Source organism: Micropterus dolomieu, linkage group LG23 (assembly GCF_021292245.1).
Source record: "Micropterus dolomieu isolate WLL.071019.BEF.003 ecotype Adirondacks linkage group LG23, ASM2129224v1, whole genome shotgun sequence".
Lineage (NCBI taxonomy): Eukaryota > Metazoa > Chordata > Actinopteri > Centrarchiformes > Centrarchidae > Micropterus > Micropterus dolomieu.
The window spans coordinates 24,563,018-24,586,421 of record NC_060172.1 but is presented as its reverse complement, the minus strand read 5'-3'; the positions used below and the strand labels follow the sequence as shown (position 1 = coordinate 24,586,421).

General features: G+C 38.7%; 2 protein-coding genes across 6 annotated transcripts; one reads left to right on the top strand and one right to left on the bottom strand.

Moving 5' to 3' along the window:
- Positions 1-2,090: 2,090 nt before the first annotated feature.
- si:ch211-215c18.3 lies at positions 2,091-6,601 on the bottom strand. Of its 4 annotated transcripts, none has more exons than XR_006823180.1 (5): positions 6,185-6,572; positions 5,637-5,758; positions 4,104-4,193; positions 3,846-3,995; positions 2,091-3,757 (listed from the first exon to the last, which is right to left on the bottom strand). XR_006823180.1 is itself a non-coding variant. In XM_046040357.1 (5 exons), exons 2-4 carry the CDS (start codon positions 5,704-5,706, stop codon positions 3,651-3,653), a joined length of 525 nt encoding a protein of 174 aa, XP_045896313.1. In that variant the 5' UTR covers positions 5,707-5,758; positions 6,185-6,570; the 3' UTR covers positions 2,091-3,539; positions 3,634-3,650. The 4 variants fall into 4 exon arrangements, 3 of the variants coding, with proteins under 3 accessions (XP_045896313.1, XP_045896312.1, XP_045896314.1); XM_046040357.1 differs by having other exon boundaries at positions 2,091-3,539; positions 3,634-3,757; positions 3,846-4,193; positions 6,185-6,570; XM_046040356.1 differs by lacking the exon at positions 6,185-6,572 and adding an exon at positions 6,584-6,601 and having other exon boundaries at positions 3,846-4,193.
- Positions 6,602-15,202: 8,601 nt separating this feature from the next.
- On the top strand, positions 15,203-23,326 carry f11r.1 (F11 receptor, tandem duplicate 1). Of its 2 annotated transcripts, none has more exons than XM_046039827.1 (11): positions 15,203-15,266; positions 15,631-15,741; positions 18,289-18,348; positions 19,393-19,509; positions 19,965-20,108; positions 20,302-20,504; positions 20,603-20,705; positions 21,003-21,110; positions 21,626-21,638; positions 21,780-21,840; positions 21,959-23,326. In XM_046039827.1, the coding sequence occupies exons 1-11, from the start codon at positions 15,218-15,220 to the stop codon at positions 21,992-21,994; spliced, it is 1,005 nt and encodes a 334-aa protein (XP_045895783.1). In that variant the 5' UTR covers positions 15,203-15,217; the 3' UTR covers positions 21,995-23,326. The 2 variants fall into 2 exon arrangements, with proteins under 2 accessions (XP_045895783.1, XP_045895784.1); XM_046039828.1 differs by lacking the exon at positions 15,203-15,266 and adding an exon at positions 15,371-15,502.
- The last annotated feature ends 78 nt before the right edge of the window (positions 23,327-23,404 follow it).

The following is a 23,404-nucleotide window of genomic DNA, read 5'->3' as shown; positions in this document are numbered from 1 at the left end:
GCTGAGCCCGGTTTTGTAGACTGCTTTACTGTTTATGTGTTTGGACCTTTGGATCCTAGAGTGTTGCGGTATTTGGCTTGGGTCTTGGGAGATTTGGAGAACGGGATTTTGTGTGTCCGTGGTTGGTAACCTGGCAGGAGTCAAAGTATCCTCTTGTTGGCTATTAACGTTCATCTGAATAAAAGTCATTCGCCTTCACCACGACTCTGAGTGAGTTAAACAACAGTTATATTACCCGCTCACCCAGCTACAGGACGACAGTGGTGCCACCCTCCACCAGCAGCAGCATATCTTGGGTGGCAAGCTATCCAACAAAGCTAGACAGCAACCAACGCAAGAGCACTTTCACTAACATTACAGATGTCCCAGTGTGTAAACTAGTAAGTTTGCAAACACCAAGTCAAGATTTGTAGCTAGCGGCTAATCCTCTGTGAAACCTCTGGCTGATTTCGCTCAAGTCGACAACTTTACTAACACAGGCAAACACCAAGCAAGCACAACGACACAGGACACAGCAAGCCAGCTAACTTAATAAGTTATTACTAACATGTCCTACAGCAAGAAAGCCAGCTTGCATCTCTTCGGACTCCCCCATAGACTCAGCAGCCTCTTCCATGATATCCATAATGAAAATACCGAGCTAACTTCTTCCAAAGAACTTACATTGTACATTAAAGCCCCCTCCAGTCAGTTTTAACTGTAATTTTTGGTTAACGTCATTACCATGACAACCAAAAACTGACTGACTGGAGTGTTAACTAACAATATGCTGAGTTAAAATCACTACACTGTAAAGTTTAGTACACTTTACTGTGTACTGCTGGACCCTCTGTTAGCTAACTTTCTGCCATAACTATGTTAGCTAACTACAACTTAGTTAATTTAGCTAATTAAACTAGAAAGACAAACCAACAATCAGACACAGAGAGACATACCTACTGTAAGTTCTGAGTAAATGACATGATACTAAATGACGAGGCGTGACGGCGTGACAGTTTTTTTTAACAAAACATGACAGTGCGCCTGCGCAAGCTTGGAGAATGAGGTATGATTTATGGAATTACTATAGTCATACGTCACAACCCCCTTTTAACAACTAAGCAACTTTTGATAATTTGAGCACAAAATTAAGCCATTCGTCAAAAAATATTTGGCGAACTATGTGGGTAATCAACCTTGTAAGGAAATGACTGATATGAAATATCATAGAAATGTCAAAATACACCGGAGGGGTGCTTTAAATACAGTTTTCTTCTTCTTATAGCTTGCACAACGACAGAGATGCCATTCATTCTATTAGAAGTCTGTGTGCCATCAAAATGATTTTGAAGTTGTTATTTTAAGAAAAAATACTACATAATGTTGCTTTAATGATGGCTCTGTTCCGTTTAAATGTTACAGAAAATCGTGACAACGAGGCAGCATGCAGAATACCAACACCCAGAATTAAGGCATTATTAATATAATTAATTACTCCAGTTTTTGCACCCTGCTATGTCAAAAAATGATGATGATGTATGTAGGGGCTAAATTGACCTCAATGCCATCAATTCAGTTTTTATGGGGCTGTCAAATGGTAGTGCAAAGCAAGAGTTCCCTCTGCTGGACAAAAGCTGGAAGCACCACCTCAAAACTGACAAATGCAACAACTTGAATTCTGACCATGTTTATGCTGATTGTGGTATTGTTTTCAGAGTCTTGGAGAGAGCCTGTCCCTGCATACGTTGGGTAAGAGGTAGGATACACCCTGAACAGGTTGCCACTCTGCAGTTTTGGCAGCATTACAGTCAGAGGGATAACTTGATTTATGAATCTAGCTTTGATTCTTTTCCCACGCCAACCTTCTTTTTTTATGTTGCTGCACATCAGTGTATACATTTAAAAAAAACCTAAATATACTTATATTATATATTTTGATTGTCTTGAGCAATAACAAAGAAGGAGTGTATTCTATAGATATGTGATTGTGCAGAGTAAAGACATGAAAACCTTTAGTGTGCATAACCTTTATTTGTTACTTTAGTTTTGTTATAGCTTTTAGTACACCTTTGGTGGTAGGATAAAAGAAACAAAACAAGCTGACTTGTCTATTTGAAAAATATAAAGACATCTTTATTACAAGTACTACTTTGCAAATAATACTGAGTGGCATAGCATCCAAAAATAACATAAAACAGAAATGTGACATCGAAGTAAAAAAATAGCATCAAGCTTGAACTTCAAATGTCTAAAATGTGTGTGTTTAGACAGTGTGGTTATTGTTTTAACATAATATATTTAAATGGCAGCAGCTTTGAAAAAAACATAAAGTTACAATATTCTGTCATACTTCACACATGCATACTTTTATTGGTGGAGAGCAATGTCGAATTTAAACACACCAGGATTATTAGAGTGAATATTTATTGTGCAAAACATTACATTTCCACCATCTCTTCTTTTCACCATATACTATCTTGGCAATGCCTGTCTATCAGTTGTTACTTGAACTGCATAAAGAAACAGGTTATTCATTCAGCTGCAGTGTCACTCTCAAGGCTACGGAGCTAAAAACCCTGCCTCATCCACATCATTGACTTTGCAAACTAGCAGTTAAAACGGTCACAAGTCTACATGTCTTTTTAGGCTGTAGGGCAGATTAGCATGAAAGCAATGCGTGAAACTGACATTATTTTTCCAAAGGTAAGGAACAATCATACCAGTCACGTTAGGTATTTGTCTTATTGCTGTCCAAGGGGGGAAACAACACTGATACTGCCCTGTGGGGGAGTAGAAAAGAGAGCTGCTTTGTTATAACCAGGTGAACCTCATATGGGGTCTAGTGTGCAGAACTCTTGTTATTTAAATCTGAGATCTGAGATTAGCATTGCTAGCATGAAAGGCAGTGTTTGAGCAGTTATTCATTAGTGTTACTCAAAAGCCATATCAGCCACCTGAATACAACATATCTATAGTTGAGCAAACCAGTGAGACTGTGATATAATTTGAATTTAAGTAGGAGGCTGAACTGACAGACATAAAGCTGCAATATTTTCACTCTTTGATGCATCTGTAAAGATCCAATCCAATCAAAATGATCTCCATTCTTTTAGTGTTGAGAGAAGATCTCCAAGTTTAATTTCACTGTATATAATCAAACCCATTTGTGTTCAGAACATCAATAAGATGCAATATAAATCTATAGGAAGCATCTGTTTTTCTTCAAAAATAAAATACAAAACCACAAAATGAACATTTATTTGGCCATTAACGAAATTTTTGTTTATACGGATAGGTCATAATTAATCTTATTTACAAGGGAGACCTGATCAAGACAACAGATTAAAAAAACTGTAATCTGATTTTTTAAACAGCCATTATAATAAAAAATGAACACGGTTCGCTGTTACATCAGTCTGCAATGTCATTCATTTGATATTGTCATGATTTGTTTCCTCTTTTGAAAAAATGGTGTTCAAGGTACAATGGTGATAATGAGGTCTACTAAATAATAGTCCAATGCTCAACGAGAGGTGGTTGTCATGGCTTCTATTCTCTGCCTAAAAAAAATAAAATAACAGAAAATAAAATCATCCCACATAGAGTCAACCACCAAACCACAAATCATGTCAGAGAGGCCTATTGAGTTGTTACCCTGTGAAAGCGAGAGTTCATGGACTCAGAAGACCCACAGCCACAGGAAGTGACATCACCAGTGACAAAAGCCATGGTGCTGATTTAAACATTACACTGATTGCAGAGCAGATTGGAAGGATCCCTGCAATAGAGCAGAATGTGAGTTTAGATATTGTTTGATTTGGTGAAACCAAAACCCAGATAAACAAGCTGAAGTGAAGTCTACTCACTGTGATGGACGGCCATGCTGTTCTCCTTCCAGCTGTTGCCCTGGTAAACCCTGCAGGTGTAGGTGAAAGGCCTCTCATCAGCCAGCGGAGCCCAGGTGAGGCGGCACAGAGTGGGAGTGACCAGGCTGACGTTGCTCCTCCTGCGGTCCTCTGTGGACACATACACGACAGCATTGGGGAAGGTGCTGCCCACCAGCCGGCTGTCCTGCCGATACTCACAGTAGGGTCCGGGGACCTGGTAGGTGGGTGGAAACTCACAATCCACCCTGACATTTCGCTCCAGGTAAGTTAGACAGGGAAACATCTGAGGTCCGCGTGGAGCGAACAGAAACGTAGTCAAAAAGCTCACTGAAACAGATGCAGACAGGATCTGAATCAGCACATTCTTCTCTTATCCTTCCCATATGAAATGAATGCTGTATGAAGTAGTGTCACTTTCATTATATATTATTTCAGAGTTTAGCAAATGCAAAACAAAACTTAACATAATCTGAAAACCACTTTACTTTATATCCTCTACATGCTCACAATCCTATAAGGTGAACAACAGATTATATGTGTGTTTTCAGTCTCAGTTTACACAAACACAAATGTGTTAAAACAGGAAAACTGTGATTCGTATTCCACAGTCTGTCCCTCAAAGGGCAAAAGTTAAAATAGATTTATTATATAAATAGTATGTCAAGTATGATATACATTTACAATACATTTTCCCCATATCAATATTTATTAATGAATGAATATCATTTCTTAAGCCCAGTTCAATTAATATTACTTCTTAACCTCATTTCATACAAGGGAAATTGAGAGGGGAATTACGTTTTTTCTTGCAATTATTATATGTAGTTTCATCTCAGAAACTGATGAATTGGTAGCACCCAATTTTTCATCTTGAGGTGACCATTCCCCGCTCCTGGAGTAAAAACACTTGCTCAAAAAACTGTTTTAATAAAATTCAAGGGTGTAGAATTTAGTCGGGATGGTAGAACATTATTTTCTAGCAACTAGTGAATTCTCCCTAGCAATAATTTTTATCAAAACAATAAAATATAACCACTGTTGTCCGTCAGCGTTTAGTCAACATATCTGGTACACAAACAACAGCTCTTGTTGTTGTTCTTTTTTTAAGTTTTGAAAGATTATGTCCTCCCCCATATATACCTCACAGTGGTTTGGTCAGTTTCCTACCCTTTTCAGAACCCCAGCGACTCTATTTCTAAAAATTCTCCTGTTGGGAGATTTTCTTATTGTCCCCACCAACAGTGGCATGAAATATCCGCCCTTGCAGATATGGATCATGAGTGAACAGCCAGGAATCATTCATTTTGTTCACCTCTGGATGCTGACTTGGCCACAAAAGAAGATAGCAATATGTTTCAAATGTTTAATGTTGAACCAATCAGATTATGAAATAAATAGGCTACACATATGAATAAAATGTTTAAAATACATTTATAATTTCACCCCCTTCCCATCTCCCATTATTTGGATTTGGTATTTGGATTACATAATCCTAATGAAACATTACTGAGCTCTGTGGTGAGACTGGGTAATGACACCTTTGCTGCAGTACTGAATTTTGTCTGCCTGCTATGAAAGACGTTATATTCACAATAAAGGAATTTTCGTTTTTGCAACAATTTTTTTTCAACATAATCAGTCAGACAAAGACTAAATCCAACTTTAAACGGATGAACATCAAACAATATGACATCACAGCCATATGTTTCTTCCTATATATGTAACAGTGTCCAGTCTGCAAATGAATAAATACAAAAGAATCACACATACTGTGAGTTTGATGCGTTGTCATTATCCTGCCAAAGAGGAGACAGGCCGTGGCGAACAGTTGCAGCTCCATGGCGATTGGATTCTGTCCAATCAGATCAATAACCTTCAAACCACGTTATGGCCTACAGAGTTCAACATGGGACATCATGACAAAGTTGAACATGCACACCCAGAGCACAACCAATCAGTGATTAATTCAGGAAAAAACACACGATGCTTATAAGCTATAAAGACGAAAAGTAAACATGCAACCTACAACTGCACCATGCGTTAGGCTACTGTCTCCACTAGCGCAGGATCAAGTGCTGTTCTGCCTGCAGCCCAGATGCAGACAGATCTACTACGCCCATGCAGTATCTTATGCTGCAGCAAACTGCCGAGCTCCCCTCACTGGCTGCACATTTGGTCTACTGCAGGTGAAAGAACCGTATAGCCATGCACATGCTTCTGACACAAGCAAAACCGATTCGAAGGTGTAAGTGTTTTTTCACACTGACATGTCTAAACCTGATTTTTTTACTCTGCAGATGAGACAATCGGTCTCTTACCTGGTATTTGGTCCCCTGTCCCGAGGATGAGCTGCGTCTGACTGAGGATACAGTTATAGCTCTGTAGCCACGTCCTCACTTAAACACACACACATGCACATCGGCTGCTATCCTACAGAGACCCGTCCCTCATTGCACTGTTTCCCGATCAGAGATCCAGGAGCAGCCCATTCTTTGGGAGGAATTGATTTTCACCTTTTTCCTTTTATCAGGAAACACTGGTGCTGCTCTGACCAGAGATTTCGTGCTCATTAGCTACCCTGTCATGTGTGACTTAAGCTTGATGAGGAGGTGGTAAAGTCTTTACATTAGAGTTCCTACATTAAAAATTTGTTGAAATGAAACCTGGCAAGCAACCAATCCATTTCATTTTCATATTACCACCAACACTAATCTTACCTATATTCATGTTTAGGGGGAACCATCAAATCTTGGGCAAAATAACAGCTCCCTCTGCAGTACAAAAACCCGGAAGCACTACCTTAAATATGGCAAATACAGTAATCAATGTTTTGGTGACATCTAGTGTAAAAAGAAATGAGAAATGGGTGAAGCGTGCTGGACACATGCTCAGACACTAAAACCTCCTATAATTCAAAATCCACAAACTTAATAGAAGAGAATACCTCTGCAGAAGTTTTTTCACTGTAATTCTGGTCACATTAGAGACAGAGTAATACCAATGACCTGCAAATGATCTTTCTCATAGAAACATTTTTTTGGTGTTGTTTAGAGATTGCACATGTTCAAATACGCTGGGTTTTAATTGTGAATGAATTCCAAAGACCAACAGGGACTTGTGCACAGAAAACAATGGAGACTTTAATTGAATGTTACCTTCATTTGTATAGAATTTAATATATATATACCAGGGCAGGCAGAATAAAAGAAACCTAAGGGGAGAAAGGCCATGACAAACAGGTGAAGCTCTGTGGTGATTGGTATCTGCCTGACCAGATCAAAAATCTACATTATGATGTTATGAGAGTTCATCATGGGACATCACGAGAAAGTTGCACATGTTGTACCAGAATACCATCAGGGATTAATGAAAAAACACAATCTGCATAGAGGCACAAAGTAAACATGCAAACTCCATAATACTGTACATTACTGTAAACAACTAGAGCAATAATATGGCAGGCCTGGATGAGCTGTTCTACCTGCAGCGCAATGCAGGCTGCAGTACCTTTACACTGTATTGTGGGGTAATGGGACATACAGTATGCGCTATGGAGGGGGGAACCTGTTTTAAAGATTAAAAATAGTACCCAATATTTTCTGTATTTTTAATCAGTGAAAAAAGCAGTGAGAAAAATAAACAACAATAGTTAATACATGGAAGTATATACAGGGATAACCATATTCTTTTTTAAGGAGAATGTGAATATAAAATAAACACAAATTTTATGACAATCTTTGAGGTGTGTTCAAAATGATCCCTAAAAGTACCGACTATTACAGTAATTGCAGGTCAATGACAATGCGCCTTCATGATCAGCATACATTTTAGTAGAATTTTAATATAAATTTAATTCAGAGGAGGAAACATGGAGGGATAGGAAAAACACTGTGTAATGTATCATTCAAACTGTAATTTATTGATGGTCCGTCCTGAACTAAGCGTCCCAGTTGTATGGGGAATGGGGAGGTCAACTGTGCAGACTGGAGCTGAATGTCAAAGACTCAACTGTGTGCTGTGTGTTTATGTATGAGAAATGATCCAACCGAAGTTAAAAAGTGAGGTGAAATAAAGAGCTCTTGCAGGTATAAACAATGCAAGGAGAAACATTGCAAAACAGTGCATGTTGCTGTGCTTGGACGACTTTAGCTGTGGAAATAATAATGCAAACAAGCATCCAGTCTGTGTGTTAGGATACAGACAGCAGACTTTGCAAACTGTCAACAGCGACATGAGGCCTTTAAGATCATTTCCTTCTAAATAAAAGCTTTTTTTTACATTGAAAATGGAATAATGCAGAAAAAAGAATATTCTTACAATTATTTTTGAATATCTTAAAAATGCCTTTCTCATAAACAAATACTACACTATCTATGGCCCCCCACTCACTCACTCTCTTTATGTCACTTTTGGCCTGACGGGCTAAAACTAAACACACATCTGGCAGTGCCTCAGACCACTAAAAGCCACACATTGTCGGTGAACAGGTGTACTTTGCGCCCATCTGGGCCAAAACCCTGCACTGAACAGCCAGTTATGCCACAGTAGGAGAGAATCAAATATTCCAAAACACACCACATGGGACACAGTAACAGTTTAATAAAGGGGGTGAAGGAGTCCAATGAGCACACAAACATGGATGATGATTGCTTTTGTAGCACCGTTTTTTTATGGACCTTAAGGAAAAATTAAGAATCTAGGGCTTTAAAAGGACATAATCAGTACTTGGTGTAGTTTGGTACTATAATGATAGTAAATCATTGATGAAGAATAGGTGATGGCTTTGCGTTTCATCTGCAGTGTATCAACAGCAGCATCCAGCAGAGGAGCAGCAGGGATCACAGCTACAGAATCTCTAATGAATACTTTTGGCAGTGATCGCCACACCTGCTTTCTCTCTTTTCATGGCCAAAAGGGAGGAGACAAAATTGTAAAAATAGGAGTTTTTATAATCAGTAAAATACAGCGTAAAGTGGCAGAGACCCTCTGCTTCCGTTGTGTGCTTTGGTTTGTACCTTCCAGAGGCTTTTGCAACACTTCTGTCAGTGTCATGGGAGACTGCTTCAGTGTGTGGCAGTTGTTCAGCAGCTGTCCAGGAAGGACCTTGACAAAATGGATGAGCAGTGTGAAGAGGATACAGAGGATACAGTGAGAGAATAGAGGGGTTCTAGCTAAGGGGATTTGATAAGATGAAATTCTGGTTGTTCTTAATCTTTTTAGGTATATGGCTTATGGTATATTGGCATATGCCAATGTTACTTTTACACAGCCGTAGCCATTAATATTTAGATACACATTTGTCACATTATATATATTTTCAATTATACACTGCTACTGACTACTGGGAGGCTGGCAGTGCTGGCTGTACATCTTTGCTGAAGCTGGCGACTATAGAGAGTTACTGCTGTCTGTAGTAATGTTATGTCGGTCTATCATTCTGTTGGTCCATCACTTTGGTCAAGACTGAACATCTCAACAGCTATTGGATGGATGACCATGACATTTGGTAGAGACATTCATGTTCCCCTCAGGATGAATTGTACTAACTGGCGATCCTCTGACTCTTCATGTAGCGCATCATCAGGTCAGATTTGCGATTTATCCAGTAATTAGGCTTTTAACTAAATAGATGCAAAACAAATGACATTTCCATCCACCTCAGCTGTACTTTGTGTTTAGTGCTAATTAGCAAATGTTAGCATGCTGACTTTAGCACTTAGCTGAAAGCCCTCCTGTGCCTAAGTGCAGCCTCCCAGAACCACCAGACTCTTAGTCTTGTTAAAACACAGTTTTCAGTGTGTGTGAAAAGGTCATGCAACTACACACTAGCATTTTCAGGACATTTTAAGTGTGAAAAAATCTACACTTGTTTCTCTTGTCAGACAACTGAATGAGCAATGGTGTTCACAGGTCATTAAAGCCGCCTGTTGTAAATAAAAGTTGTTCACAAGATAAAACATAAATACAAACTGATCAGTTCAATCTGCAGTTAAAATCACTTTTATTGCCACACAGCCTCCAACCAGACTTATGTAATTGTTTTCCAAAGGCTCACTTACCCGTCCCCGCTAACAAGATTTAGACCATTTTTTAAAGCCTGGTTTTTGGTTGAGAAAAACGCCATCTTAGGGCAAAGTTGAGAGAAAAGAATGCCTTAGTGTGGACGTAGTCTAGATCAGTTGCAGCTGTGACATAGGCCTCTTAATAGTCTAATTTTGGTACTCTTACTGCTTTAATGAAATATGAATGTAGTTATTAATGAGAAGCCCATTAGCAAGTAACTCAAATACCATTCTGCGTGTACGTTTTCTTTCCTTTATTATGCGTTTTTGGTTATAGATTATAGAATGCATTAGTTGAATTGAATCATCTGCATATTTAATATGTACATATTTTAATTTATGTTGGTTAAAGTGGCTGAGAAACTGCTGACACCTATTGCCCTTGCACACTGAATGAGGAAATGTCGAACAGCTGCTGAGGTGTTTCAGCTAATCAAACCCTCTTCAAAACATGTCTTTTTTCTTTCTCATTCAGCAGCCTGCACTTAATCTCTTAATATGGGGGCAGAGGTTTGTGTATTGACATGTGATCCTCTGTCCTCTGGTAAAACAAAGCATAAAAATCAATACAAATCCTCATACAACACTGAGAAATGTCCCCAAAGTCCACTGGAGCAGAATTTTCTCCCCCCTTATCTCTCCCTCTCCCCTCCCTCTATGTCCCCCTCCCTCTCTCCTCTGTTTCTTCTATAAGCCGACCTCTACTGTATCTACCCCTGGCATCACACTGCAGAGCACTGAGGAAAGCTCAAACTGCATCGGACAAGGTGAGAATGATTCATATACTGTTATATGCTGGATCTGAGCTATGGTAAAATATTGAACTGTGTTTACACAATGGTTTAGTCTGGATAAAATATTTGGTTTACCGCTGGAGTCAGCACTAAAGCAAATCTTTAAAACGAAGGCGAGCGTAGGTTTGAATCAAGCAAACAAAATAGAGCCTGAACAGCTTTATGTATTTTCTTAACATATTGAACACAAGTAGGCAACTAATGAGCCTATGTTCTTGCGAGAGGTTAAGCAAAGAAATGTGTCAGTGTTGGCAGTTCACCAGAAAAGTTTGCAGTTGATCTCTTTGCAGCGTAAACATTGAGGCTGTATTGTACTCTGTCGTTCAGTATTATGGTACCGTGTGGATTTTCCACAGTAACCTCTGTGGGTTCTCATAGAGCTCCAGAAGTGTGGTATTCATGTCTTAGAAATCTGACCCTCCGATCTTTATGGCATAGCCAGTTGCATTTGATTTGAACCTCAATTCAGTTAAATTCAATAAATCTTTGTTGTCCCCGGCGGGCAATTCTGGTGCAGCATAAAAAATACAATATTAATTTGACATTAAAGCTAAAATAAATAGACTAGCTGTTTGGTTCTGGCGTATAGTTACCTGGTGTTAATTTGCTCTGACTCTATTTTATATTTTCCCCCAGGAAAGTTGGGAGAATGTTCTTCCTTGCCACAATTTTACTTTTTGGTAAGATTCTTTATGGTTTAGGTTATGTTTGTTTATTATGCCTCTCTTTCATTATGAATGTCTCTCTCATCTGAGTGAGTTTGTAGCATTGTTGAGTTTATAAATGGGTGTTTTGAATGGGGTTGGTAAAAAAAACAACTGATCATCTCTTTGTGTTGTACCACTCGTAGGCTTTGCATCAGCCCAGAAGGTGATTCAGCTGCATTACTGCTCTATAGATGAGCACCACCTCAGGATGGACTGCAAATATGCAGTTCCTCCTGAGTCACCAGAACCGTTTTGCAAGTACACACATGGTGAAAGACTCTTTGACACCACCGACCCAGACGAGGAGCAGCATGCCCCCTTCAAGAAGCGCGCCAAAGTCCGCATTTTTCCAGGCAACATCTGTCGCCTGCTGTTTAAAAACCTGCCCAACGGCAAGTCCAACTTCACCTGCAACATCAAACTTCCCGACTCCGCAGCCACAGCGTCCAAAACCTCAGTGGTTGAGAAAAGTAAGCTGCTTGTGCTCATGGTCATTGTTTACCACAGCTGTGCACATCCTGTTGTTTTACATCTCCAAAAAGAAAACATTTGAGTAACTGCCAAACAAAATGCTCCTCCTTCTGAACCTGCATTATTTTTCTTATTGCAGAGCTCCTCCTCCCCTGCTCAGCATGGAGTGTCCTATTACAAAGCTGCAGTGGCCTACTGCTGACCTTGATGACACTTCCTATGCTGCTGTAAATTCACTGGCTGTGAACAAGGCACCAGACTGCTGCATACGTTAACACTGCACCCATAATCATCTGGTGACAGCTATTGGAATATTTTAAAGTGTTTGTATGAGGTGAATGAGTTGAATTGAATGTACGTACAATATATATTTGGTATGTCACAGGCCTGCTCACTCTGCATCATGCACTCGAACCTAAGCACACGTACCACTGAATACACTTTATACTCTACAGTACTCACATGTAAACAGCTGGTGAAATGTACAATAGAAATCTGTTGGATCCATGTTGATTTCTGATCCACTTACCCAACAGGGTGATGAGTAAGAAGCATGAATGTGACTTAGTGCTAAAATTTAAATTCTATATTCTCTTCTATTTAATAGCTATCTGAAATGTTGGTGATTTTATTAAATGTAATGAAAGATATTGAGCTTACGTTCCAGTGGCAATAACAAGACAGGAAGAACTATCTGAGGACTCAAGTAAGAGGGATTTTAAAGAGCGATGAAGACTGCTTTTGCTATACCATCCAGAGAAGTTACCCAGCTCAAAGGTGATGCAGCATTGCGCTCCATAATGTGACATTAATGCTGAGTTTCATCACTCTTTAAGGTGAGCAATCTATTTTGCCTGACTGAAATCTGTCCCCTGTGTCTCTTCTTGGCTGCCAAACGAAGAGGGCAGATAGAGGCGACCTTGTGCCACACAGCTCCTCTGGTGGGAGATTGGGTTGTATTTGTCGATAAGATCTGGGAAGGGCACCAAAGGGAGCTTTGGAAGGTTTCGATCTAATGATAAGCAGAGAAACAAAAAAACGTTAAGATTTTAAGTTTTTGACTGACCACTGACGCACGCATGAGCAATAAAGTCTCTATTACATTCTATTCTGAGGAGACAATGTATAAAGTCCCTCAGCTATGGTGACAAAGACAGCCAAAACACAAACTCAGTTTTCATTTTGCCTTTCACTTGTGCCTGAAACACATGATCCATGTTCAGCCGAGGCTTGTTGTCATAAATATACAGTATGTCTCTGAACACTATACGTTTAGTCAGATCCACACTGATAGTTCAATTTATAAATTTACACTGAATATGCTTTATATGGAGGAATGTTTTCTCTTATAATGTCAAGGATTTTTACTTATGTATACAGTATAGTTGAACAAGTGTCGCGTAGCCAAAGCACAATAATTTAAATGCACTGCTGTACTATGTACTGTATAATGACAATAAACTGAAGTGAAACTGAACAGCATCAAAAAGAAGAACAATGCTCATTCAATGAAACCAACCAAGCACATGCATGAACTCCAGCATGCATGCCCACAGTTACCGTGTGCATTCTACTGAAGGTGCTGTTGATGTCCTGTAGAGGGTAGCACTGGCTCAGATGGGATTGTACTTGTGTTAAAAAGAAAAAGAAAACTATTGCAGGGAAATACCAAAGATTAAATTTATGCAAAGCAGAGCAAATTGATATAACTGCACACACAGACTAAACAAATGTGTTTGTGTTTTTACAATATCCTGACAACAATTCACCTTAATTGCTAGTTTACAAGAGTCTTAAATGACAACTACAATATCACCATTAACCTTAAAAAATGGATACAACAATATTTTTCTGTATAGAAAAAAAACGTTTTGTCCATGCATTTTACCCACAAGTGATAAAGAGTGCTTAATTACTTTACATTTTGTCAAAGTTGATTTTTTGCAAATGTACATGTATTTACCAGACACCCTGGCACCCGTAGATACACCATGTTGTCAAGTGTGTGGACAACTTAATAAAGTATGTTAATACCCGATGATTACAACCATTTGTAATTGTCTTATAGTTCATTTGAAAAACCAAGGGCATTAATATAATGCTACTGAATAACAGTATCCATGCTTCCAGGAAGGTTTTTCACAACAATTAGGAACATGGCTGCTCAGATTTACTCCCAGTCATCCACAAGAGCAATAGTGGCATCAATGCTCAGGCCTCACAGTCTGTGTTCCAGTTCACCCCAAATGTGTTTAAATGGGGTTGAGGGCTCTGTGGAGGCCACTCAAGATCAGTGAGATCAGTGCATTTCTCAATGGACTTTGGGGGCATTGCTGTTGCCACAAATGTGGAAGCACACAATTGTCTAAACAGCAAATAGCATTAAGATTTTAAGATTTTCCTTTAATTGGAAATTTGGGACAACACAGTAAATGTGCACACATTGTCAGGTTTGACACACTGTACATAAGTTGAGTAAGTCCTCATAGACTCATGTTGCCTAATCATGCACGTCCATCCTGCATTCAGGAGCACTTGTGTAACACATGACAAATACTGCTGTTTAGTTTTGAGGCACTGACTGTGTGTCACCGTGTATTCCAAACGACTGAATCATGCAGCTGACTTGCGCTGAATGCTAGGCCAGGGGTATGATTATGGAAAGGCACTATTTCACTTTTGACATCCCACAATCCAGGTGGTCAGGTGGTAATGTTTATACAATAATGGCAACAACTATGTTGTTATTTCAATTAAATGAATGCCACTGACATGATTAGAAAATAAATATATTGTAGCCTATTTGGATGTGTATATCTACTGTATGTGGTATATTTTGTGTTCATGTCAAGGCAATTTAAGTTAAATATAATTTATCAGTCAAAATGCATCAGATCTACTTGATTCAAGTTTTTTGAGATTTTGATATTAAATGTTGCACTACTCACAGTATCTGTTGTGTCTATAACTGTTTCAAATACATTAATCATTCTTAAAGGGTAAGTATATTTGAACTTTAATTTGATAATATAACTTAATAATGGTCATATTATTAGGGTTTCCACAAAATTGTCATTAATGTCACATAATATTGTCCCTGATTAATAAACGTTATAAAAATCCTTTAATATGGCACTGACATGAATCTTTATGGTATATTGGCTTTCCCCCCATTATATGGCTGAATTAATATGTTCTAATTTATCAAATATTTATTAAAAACATTTCAAGGGTGTCACACACATACTCTTGACTTGTGTTTGCTGCATGTCAGTTTCACTTCTGATGTGACATCAAGGATCAGCAATACTGGATGCATGGTCGAAACGCACGGTCTCGACAAGAGGGAAGAAGTAACTGAAAGAGGTATAATACACGAAAGAAAAAGGTCGTCAGGGTACTAAAGGCTAGTGCAAAGTCCTGAGTCTGTATTGTCTGTCTATTAAACGACCAGCTTGCTCCTGTTTCCTCTCCATGTAAATGTGTTTGCAAAAGCTTTGCTCTAGTCAAACCTGTTATTCCACTCTGTCGTTACTGTGGCTACTTGAGAGGAGCCCATTTGCGGAAGTTACGGAGAATTGTCACCTGGGCGGACTCCTCAGGTGGGAGCAGCTTGTTATTACAGGTAGAAACGTCGATACGGCGTGTTTGAGTTAGGGGATATATAAGCACACTGCTTTTTATTCGACGCAAGGAAGATTTTTGGACATTTTCCTGCTCTGTATTCCAGTGGGCCTACAATTTAGCAGCGACGCCGTCGTGTTACAGACACCAGACAAACTTTTCGACATGCTAGCCAGAGGGCTGGTTTCGGTGGCTTTGTTCTTTGTCGCAGTGACAGGTGAGTGTATGAGTGAGTTTGCCAATTAAGTTTTGTTTGTTTGAGACAGTCAACTCTTAAAGTCTTTCTTTCCTGCACAGTTTAACTTAGCAGTCACAATAATAGGAACTATTCGGACCCTAGATACTAAAGTATTGGTGTGTGTTGTCACTGAGACAAAATAAACCGCGGGCCTGGTTCCTGGAGACAAAATGTTGGCCTGTTCTGCTTATGAGTTCAGGTGATTGGTGATTAGATGAACATATTACCATTAAAATAGGCATCTCATTTGTAGTCCACGAGTTGCAGGATGTTTCAAACGTTTTGCTACGACGACCCTTTTAAATTTTACGGCAGCATCAGCAGATCTACTTGGCCCTGAGTGGTGCAGCAGTTGTAAAACCGGTAGCGAACCACAAAAATGGGAAGGGGTGGCGAGAGAGAAGTTTTTAAGGGCTAATTATTTCCTACTTGTTCCTGTAGTGACCTTTCTTATGAATATTAAAATAACGTGAAAACAGAATGAGTTTCAGTGAGGCCACAGTAAGATCAGCAATGAACACACTGAAGGTCCTAAAAGAGTTTTTTTCCATTCAAATTATACTCCATCCCAATCTGTGGGAGAGGTGTTCCCAAATTCAACTGCCACTCATCATGATCAGTGTATTTGAATTTCATTTGGGTAAGGATGGTCCATTAATACCAGTGAATGAGGTTATGATGACAAAGTGAATACTTTAAAATATCACCGACACACATTTAGCCACGAGTGACTAATTTTCAAGATAGGACTTTGCGTGTAGGCCACAAGGAAGAGTAGTTGGACTAGTTGACAGGCCTGGCGTGTTTTCATAAAGCAATATTTCCTTTAGCATCCCGCCCGGCCGGTTACTGTTTTTCTTTGCTGTAATACTCAGTGCACCTGCAGCACTGTCTGCTGGATGAAACGGACCCTGTACAATGCAGAATATAGGCATGCCTCTTCAAACTTGTTGCACTGATCACACACATTTACTGTCAGGCTTTTAATTGAGTGGCTCCCTAATCTGCTTATATTGTCAGTTTTTGTTCTTTTCCTCAAAGGACATTTATCACCCCACCTGTGAAACTCGCAAAGTATGCAAACAACGAGGTCATGCGTCGCTCTGGTTTCATTTTACACAGAGGCTTATCTCACTAAAGCAAAAACTGTAGCTGTGGTGCCTTATCTCAGCTGTGACTGCTTGTCCTACAGGTACAGGGTTTCGAGGAATTCTGAATGACATTTAAGGATCTACTAAAAGTTTAATTTGGTATAATTATTATATTGGTTGACACATTAATCTTTTCAATTATGTCTTGCTATTTGTATATTTTTATTTTGTTAATGTACAATGTGTGACTTGGCACACAGTAAATCATTTACTGGCTCCTGCTCCAGTTGAAGCTTCTCAGTATTACCCACAACAAGGTAGTGGCTAAGTCACTCCCGTCACATAACGTAATGGCAGTGGGGTAATGTATTGTAAAGTGGTGCATTAGACGCATATATGGTGTGACAGACAGGACTGTGACTGCATCCATTAATTAAAGCCGCCCGTGTTTCTGTCATAGCAGCATTGAAAAGGCCCAGTTTCAGCCTGACTGACAGTTTCACCGGAAGTGCTCTTGCTCAGCAGTCAGGAATGAGGCACTATTTTTATTGTCCACCTCCTGAAAACTTGTAAGCATAGTGAGTATTTGACGTAGGCGTGTCCTTTAATCATAAGCGCTGCCTGTTCATTATATAATTCGTATATATTTCTGATTATATAAACCCTAATAAAACCCAGTACAGTGTTTATTAAAATCTCATTTGTAGGGCTGCAGCTAATTATTTTAAATATAATTCTTTTGTTTTTCTCAATGAATTGATTAACCATGTAGTCTGTTAAATGTCAGAAAATTATGAAAACTGCCTTTCGCACTTTATCTAAAGTATTTAAAACGGTTAATCAATGAATCAACTAATCATCTGTTCACCTCAACCTGTCATCCATGTAGATGAGAGTACATGACTCCACGTCTCCACTTCTCAAATGAGACGAAGCAGAGCACCAGCCTCAGATGTTTATTATCTGATGGAGAAAAAAACGTTTAGAACAGATTCTTCTCTCCAGACTGAATCATCCCAGTCTATAGTCTGCCAGTCTTCATGTCTCTGTAACTTCTGGTGTTCATTCTGATAAATTTTACAACACAGAGTGCTTTTATCTTTCCTCTTCCTCAGCCTTTACCCTATATGGGGGAGATAAAAAAAATAATAATTAAAAAAATACAAGCTAGCAACTGTTCATTTTCCAAGCCTTCACTTCCACTTGAACTCTTGACTGAATCAGTCATATAAGTAACCTTTATAATGTGTAAAATAAGTCATGCTCTGCTTCTTATTCCTGTATAAACTGTACATTGTGTATCTGTTTTCCTTTTGCTCATCTCTTTCCTATTATGTGTAGTCGACTGTAGTATCAGTTTAGTAATACAAAATACAGAGATGTATTATTGTGTTATGCAACTTTTAAGTCTAATTACTTGAATCTGTGTGTGCAGGTGTAAGTGGCTATTCAGTCACTAGCTCCAATACAGATGTGCAGGTGAAAGAGAATACAGGTGAGTCCTGAAAATGTAAAATAACTTGAATGTAGAGGATGAGCCTGGAAATAAACTTTATTTCAGTGAAGTGTTTGTGAAAAACTTCCACAATCTTACTACCATTTTTAAGAAATAAGTACGAAATAAGATAAAGTTGGAATTATTCCTGTATGGTTGTCCTGCTGTTATACTGTTGGTATAGGTCAGTGTCACATTTCACCCCTTGATATGTCGTAAATTATAAGGCCGTTGTCCGTCGTAATTATGTATAATTCTGTTTCCACTCTTTCATTCATTGCATTAAATAAACAGGCTGTATGTTTTCAGTCAGTAATCTCCACGTCACGTAGCCTGAACGTATAGTTACATTTATGACAAGCAGAGCGTCAGCTATACCATGGCTTCAGCACACTCACACTGATACTTTGTATCTTCTTGCCATACAGATAAATCCAGGTTGTTTAAAATGCTGAAAGCATGAGGCGACACACACCTATAGTAAACACTTTTATTTTATTTTTAGAGACCTCTATGTATCAGTTTATCATTTTAAGGGAAGTTCGAGCACAATGATGTTGGATTTCTTCTAACCAGTTTAGGAGATTGTAAAGCTGGTTATACCGGTTAGTGGTGTTGAATCCGGTGTTGCGTATTCCCCATCAGCTTCTTGCATCCTGTCTGCTTTTTGTTCCGTTTTATATACAGTCTATGGTTTTAAAGTGACGAAAGTTCTCTTGTGACAAATTCCCTGTGAATATTTTCTGTGATTTGCCAGGTCAAATCTTCTCGGTTGATTCTGTGTATTTGGCAGTTTGTGGAGGACATAGCTACTTGAAATGCACAGACAGACATCCACATTACTGAGCAGTTGTATGATTTTATATTTGAAGTTTAGAGGGGTTGTAAGATCATGCATTTGTGTGAAAGCACAAACCTGAGATGGACAGTTGATTTCAGAATTGTATTTTGGTTTATGATTCCTTTTTATTTTATAGTGCATAATGAAAGAACACCTTCTGTGTATAGTTTTCTTTATGGATTTATTATTAACTGTTATTTCAGGGGCCGACCTTACATGCTCGTATTCGGCTGACTTTGGTTCAAGTGCCAGAGTGGAGTGGAAATTCAATGACCAAAAAGGCTCCCAGGTGTATGTAGTTTTTGATGGGAAACCAACAGGTAAGCAGATTCACAATCTTTTTGTCTTTTTTTTTGTAGCATGTTGATAACTCTTTTCAGATCGTTTTTGTCCACACAGGCCAGTTTTTTTTTCCCCCACATCAAGGAAGTTTTTGATCCTTTTTGTTCATCTCTCTGTGTGTCTCTTTTGGCAGGATATCTCAAACTACTTTTGACATATTATGACATAATTCCTAAACGCATTCTGCAATTGCAGATTTAGGTAACATGTGCATCAGGTACAAGCAATCCTGCAAAATTTGGTGGTAGCAACACATTTTAAATGTCAAAAAGTCACTTGATATGATTGCCTGTCACTGTTTGTTTTCTGAAGTAAGATTCAGATTGTTTCCAAACATTTTATATTGTTAAAGAAGAAATTCATAGAACTGGCAGAGGTATGTGCTCTCTGAATGCTTTTGAGACTTTTATGTAATGTTGCAACTCTTCCACAGCGCAATATGCCAGCCAAGTGACAATGTACGGTGGAAGTAATCTGAGGTTCTCCACTGTGACCCGTGTGAACAATGGAATGTATACTTGCGAGGTGTCTAGCGGCACTCAGTATGGGCAGGTCCAAGTAAAGCTGACTGTTCTGGGTAAGGATCCTTGTGTCATTTTGTTCTGCAAAATCATCTTTCAGTTTATAATCCACCCAGACTCTCATCCTTGCCATAAAACAACAAAAGTTCTGATGTAAACTTCTTTGTCTTCAGTTGATGATATGTTGTGGAGGTTGTGTGTTACTGTACGTGTGGAGACCTTCTGAAAACTGAGTGTTATGTCCCGCAGTGCCTCCATCTCCTCCCGTGTGTAGGGTCCCCTCCTCTGTGACAACAGGCACGATGGCCCAATTGTTATGCCACGACATGGATGGCTCACCTCCGCCCACATACAAATGGTACAAAGATGGCGTTCTTCTGCCCAATGAACCTCAGAAGATTGCTGGCTTCCAAAATGCCACCTACAAGCTAAATCAAGACACTGGCAGCCTGGTCAGCTACAGTCTTATACTTTGCACCATCTTTACAGTGACAGTTGTGTTCCCCATTGCCTATTTAAAATTAAATATATTCCCTGTCTGTCTCCTCAGGACTTTTCCAATGTAGCCAAGGCTGACTCCGGTCAGTACTACTGTGAGGCTTCCAACAGTGCTGGTCCTCCTCAGAGCTGTAAAAGCATTCAAATGGAAGTCCGTAAGTGCTCTCCTCTTGAATTTCAAAAACATGCATTAGCCTGGGCCTCGACAGTTGATCAACCAGTATCAGCCGCTGGAGCATGTTGCATGCAAACACCTAAAGGACAATAAACTGGTTTGGCTGCATTAAAGGAGCCAATAGAAACTGTAGCGCACAGTGTAAAGATAAAAACTTCATCTTCAATTTTTCTTTAAACATTTGGGTGCTGCAACAGTTTTTCATGAAAATGTACTATTTCACCACACCATGACGTTTGACTGTAATTCAGCTAATTAAATTTTTTTTTCCTTCAAGGTGACCTAAACGTTGGAGGAATCGTTGCTGGGGTAATAGTGGTTCTGCTGCTACTGATCCTACTGGGTTTAGGCATTTGGTATGCCAACAAGAAAGGATACCTGCCCAGTGAGTTTTCTACATTTATATTACTCCTCATAGAAATTAGTGTGATCATCAATTCAGTGTTGACATTACCAGAAACTTTAGACCTCCAAATAGTGGGCTTGTTGAGCATTAAATTAATTCAAACAGTGGAATCAAATCTTAAGGAGTTTCTCTTCTTCTAACAAGTCCCATGACCAACCCTGAATATGAGAGATGAGATAAGATGGTTCTGAAAAGATGTTGCATCACTTTACACTATATAGGCTTTAATTTTGAATTTGGCACAAGACACAATTATAATAATACATCATTAAGCTGAAGTTTCAGGAGTAAATTGAACCTGAGTAAGTTAATGTATTTTAAGAGACTCCAGAAAAATAAAAATAGCCTGCGCTTGGTGACCTCAGTGGTTCAGCTAGGAACCAGCATCATGAAGCTAGTAGAATACTAGCTGTCAGAAAAAAGGCTGACTGTTGCTGTTTGTGATATGTACCAAATACTTTATCCCACTGATGTTTCCTTTCTTCCATTTACAGAAAAGACTGAAAGGTAAGAGGATTTACTTTTCTTTTTTTAATATGATGTCTAATGGATTTTGGCAGATAATCTATAGACCGCACTGACTACTTGTATGAACTGGTCTGCTCTCTCTGTGACTAGCTCAACATGTCTTTTTATTTCTCCCTGCAGCAAACCAAAGGCGAACGTGGTCTACCAGCCCCCGTCATTGTACGGTGGTGATGAAGAAGATGTAAGTATGAGCCTGGCTGTTAAGATAAGGACAGTTTTGTTTTTCTCTCTGTTTAACAGACTGGGGCCTGTAGGACAAATGTTTCTTTCTGTAATGTTTTGATGTGTTTGTTTTTTAGGGGGAATTCAAACAGAAGTCATCATTCGTGGTATAGTCTACAATAAACAGTCACAACAGGGCACCTTGGTTTTAAATGCATCTCAGCGTGGGATTTCTATGATGGTTTTTATAGATCAGTGTGATTGTTTGAGTTGTCCTGACCTGTCTACTTTAATGTCTCAGATGCATCGATGTGTGGGGTTTAAGTATCAACGCTATGGGAAATAATTTACCACAGAAAGGTACTGAGACCTCTTTCATTCGATAGGATTTTGTAATAGAATGAGCTGTGGCTACTAGCAACTTATTTAAGCCTGAGACATTTTCCACATGTTTGGAGTGTGTATTTCTGCGTGCTTCTGCTTTTCTAATGATGCATCTGCCTGTAAACATGTCAAATCAAATGGAGTACAGATACTCCCTGCACCCATAATAGGAAAAATCCAGGTGTATATAAATATATTTAATTATTTTCTAGGGGAAATCACACTTGAGTACAGTGGACACTCATTTCTCTCTAAACACAGTGTCTTGATAAAATGTTTGTTAATATATAATCACATTTTTATAACATTTATTGACCCATCACCTTAATTTCCTCCAGTGCAACTCTCTTATCAGTCAGCTTGTGAAAGGTTGGTGGAGGTGGATCATAGCCGAGTGCCTCTGAAAGATATCTTGTTTTTTTTTTTGTTGTTGTTGTTTTTAACAAATGACAAAACTGTTGTACAATATTCTTTTTCTAATACAGTTTAAGTTTCTTTCTTGTAAATAAAGCTGTGTTTTATATCTATAATTTAGAACAATTTTAAAATCTGTTGACTTTGAGCTTCCTCACTACAAACTCTACTACAACTGCTTGTATGACACTTTTTTTTTTTATGTGCACATTCTCTATCCTTTCTAGTTGAACTACTATTACATTTGTCTGTCAGTGCTGTCTGAGACAGGTTTGTAAAGCTCTGGACGACATTGGCTACACTAATTGAACATTAAAAGAGTGTAGACTGACAGTTAAGTAAATGTCTTGTTAACAAAAACAGACTCAATTCACACTTAAGAAATTGGAAATGTGAGTTTGAGTTAATGATATGTTAAAGTTTTTAAATGATTACCAGCCCTATCATGATTAATTACTCAAACTGTTCTGAAGTTGTGGTTATCATATTTGTTCTGGTGTCATTAATTTGATACCATCACAAATTCTCAGGTCATGCGTTTTAAGGGGTTTGAAAAGGTTAGACATCAATACATATCATGCATTTATGTGATATTTCAGGTACAATATTTAAATTGGGGAAGGTTTCTAGAAATATTAGCGCTGATGAATCAGCTTATGGCTGTAACTTTGCCTTATGTATTGGTTAATAAAATGTTGTTAAATTGAGCCTACTGTTATTTGAAAACAAGGGAATGTTTTTATGAAGGTGTGGCACAAGTTAATTTAACTGACAAGGTCACCGGC

What these genes read in the sequence shown, in the direction of transcription:
- si:ch211-215c18.3 (XM_046040356.1), bottom strand. Translation starts at nt 5,706, where the DNA reads ATGGAGCTGCAACTGTTCGCCACGGCCTGTCTCCTCTTTGGCAGGATA. An exon ending in GACAACGCATCAAACTCACA is followed by an intron (nt 4,194 to 5,636) that starts GTATGTGTGATT and finishes CATCTGTTTCAG; the next exon opens with TGAGCTTTTTGACTACGTTT. An exon ending in CAGCATGGCCGTCCATCACA is followed by an intron (nt 3,758 to 3,845) that starts GTGAGTAGACTT and finishes GCTCTATTGCAG; the next exon opens with GGATCCTTCCAATCTGCTCT.
- f11r.1 (XM_046039827.1), top strand. Translation starts at nt 15,218, where the DNA reads ATGGTCGAAACGCACGGTCTCGACAAGAGGGAAGAAGTAACTGAAAGA. An exon ending in TTTTGATGGGAAACCAACAG is followed by an intron (nt 19,510 to 19,964) that starts GTAAGCAGATTC and finishes ACTCTTCCACAG; the next exon opens with CGCAATATGCCAGCCAAGTG. An exon ending in ATCAAGACACTGGCAGCCTG is followed by an intron (nt 20,505 to 20,602) that starts GTCAGCTACAGT and finishes CTGTCTCCTCAG; the next exon opens with GACTTTTCCAATGTAGCCAA.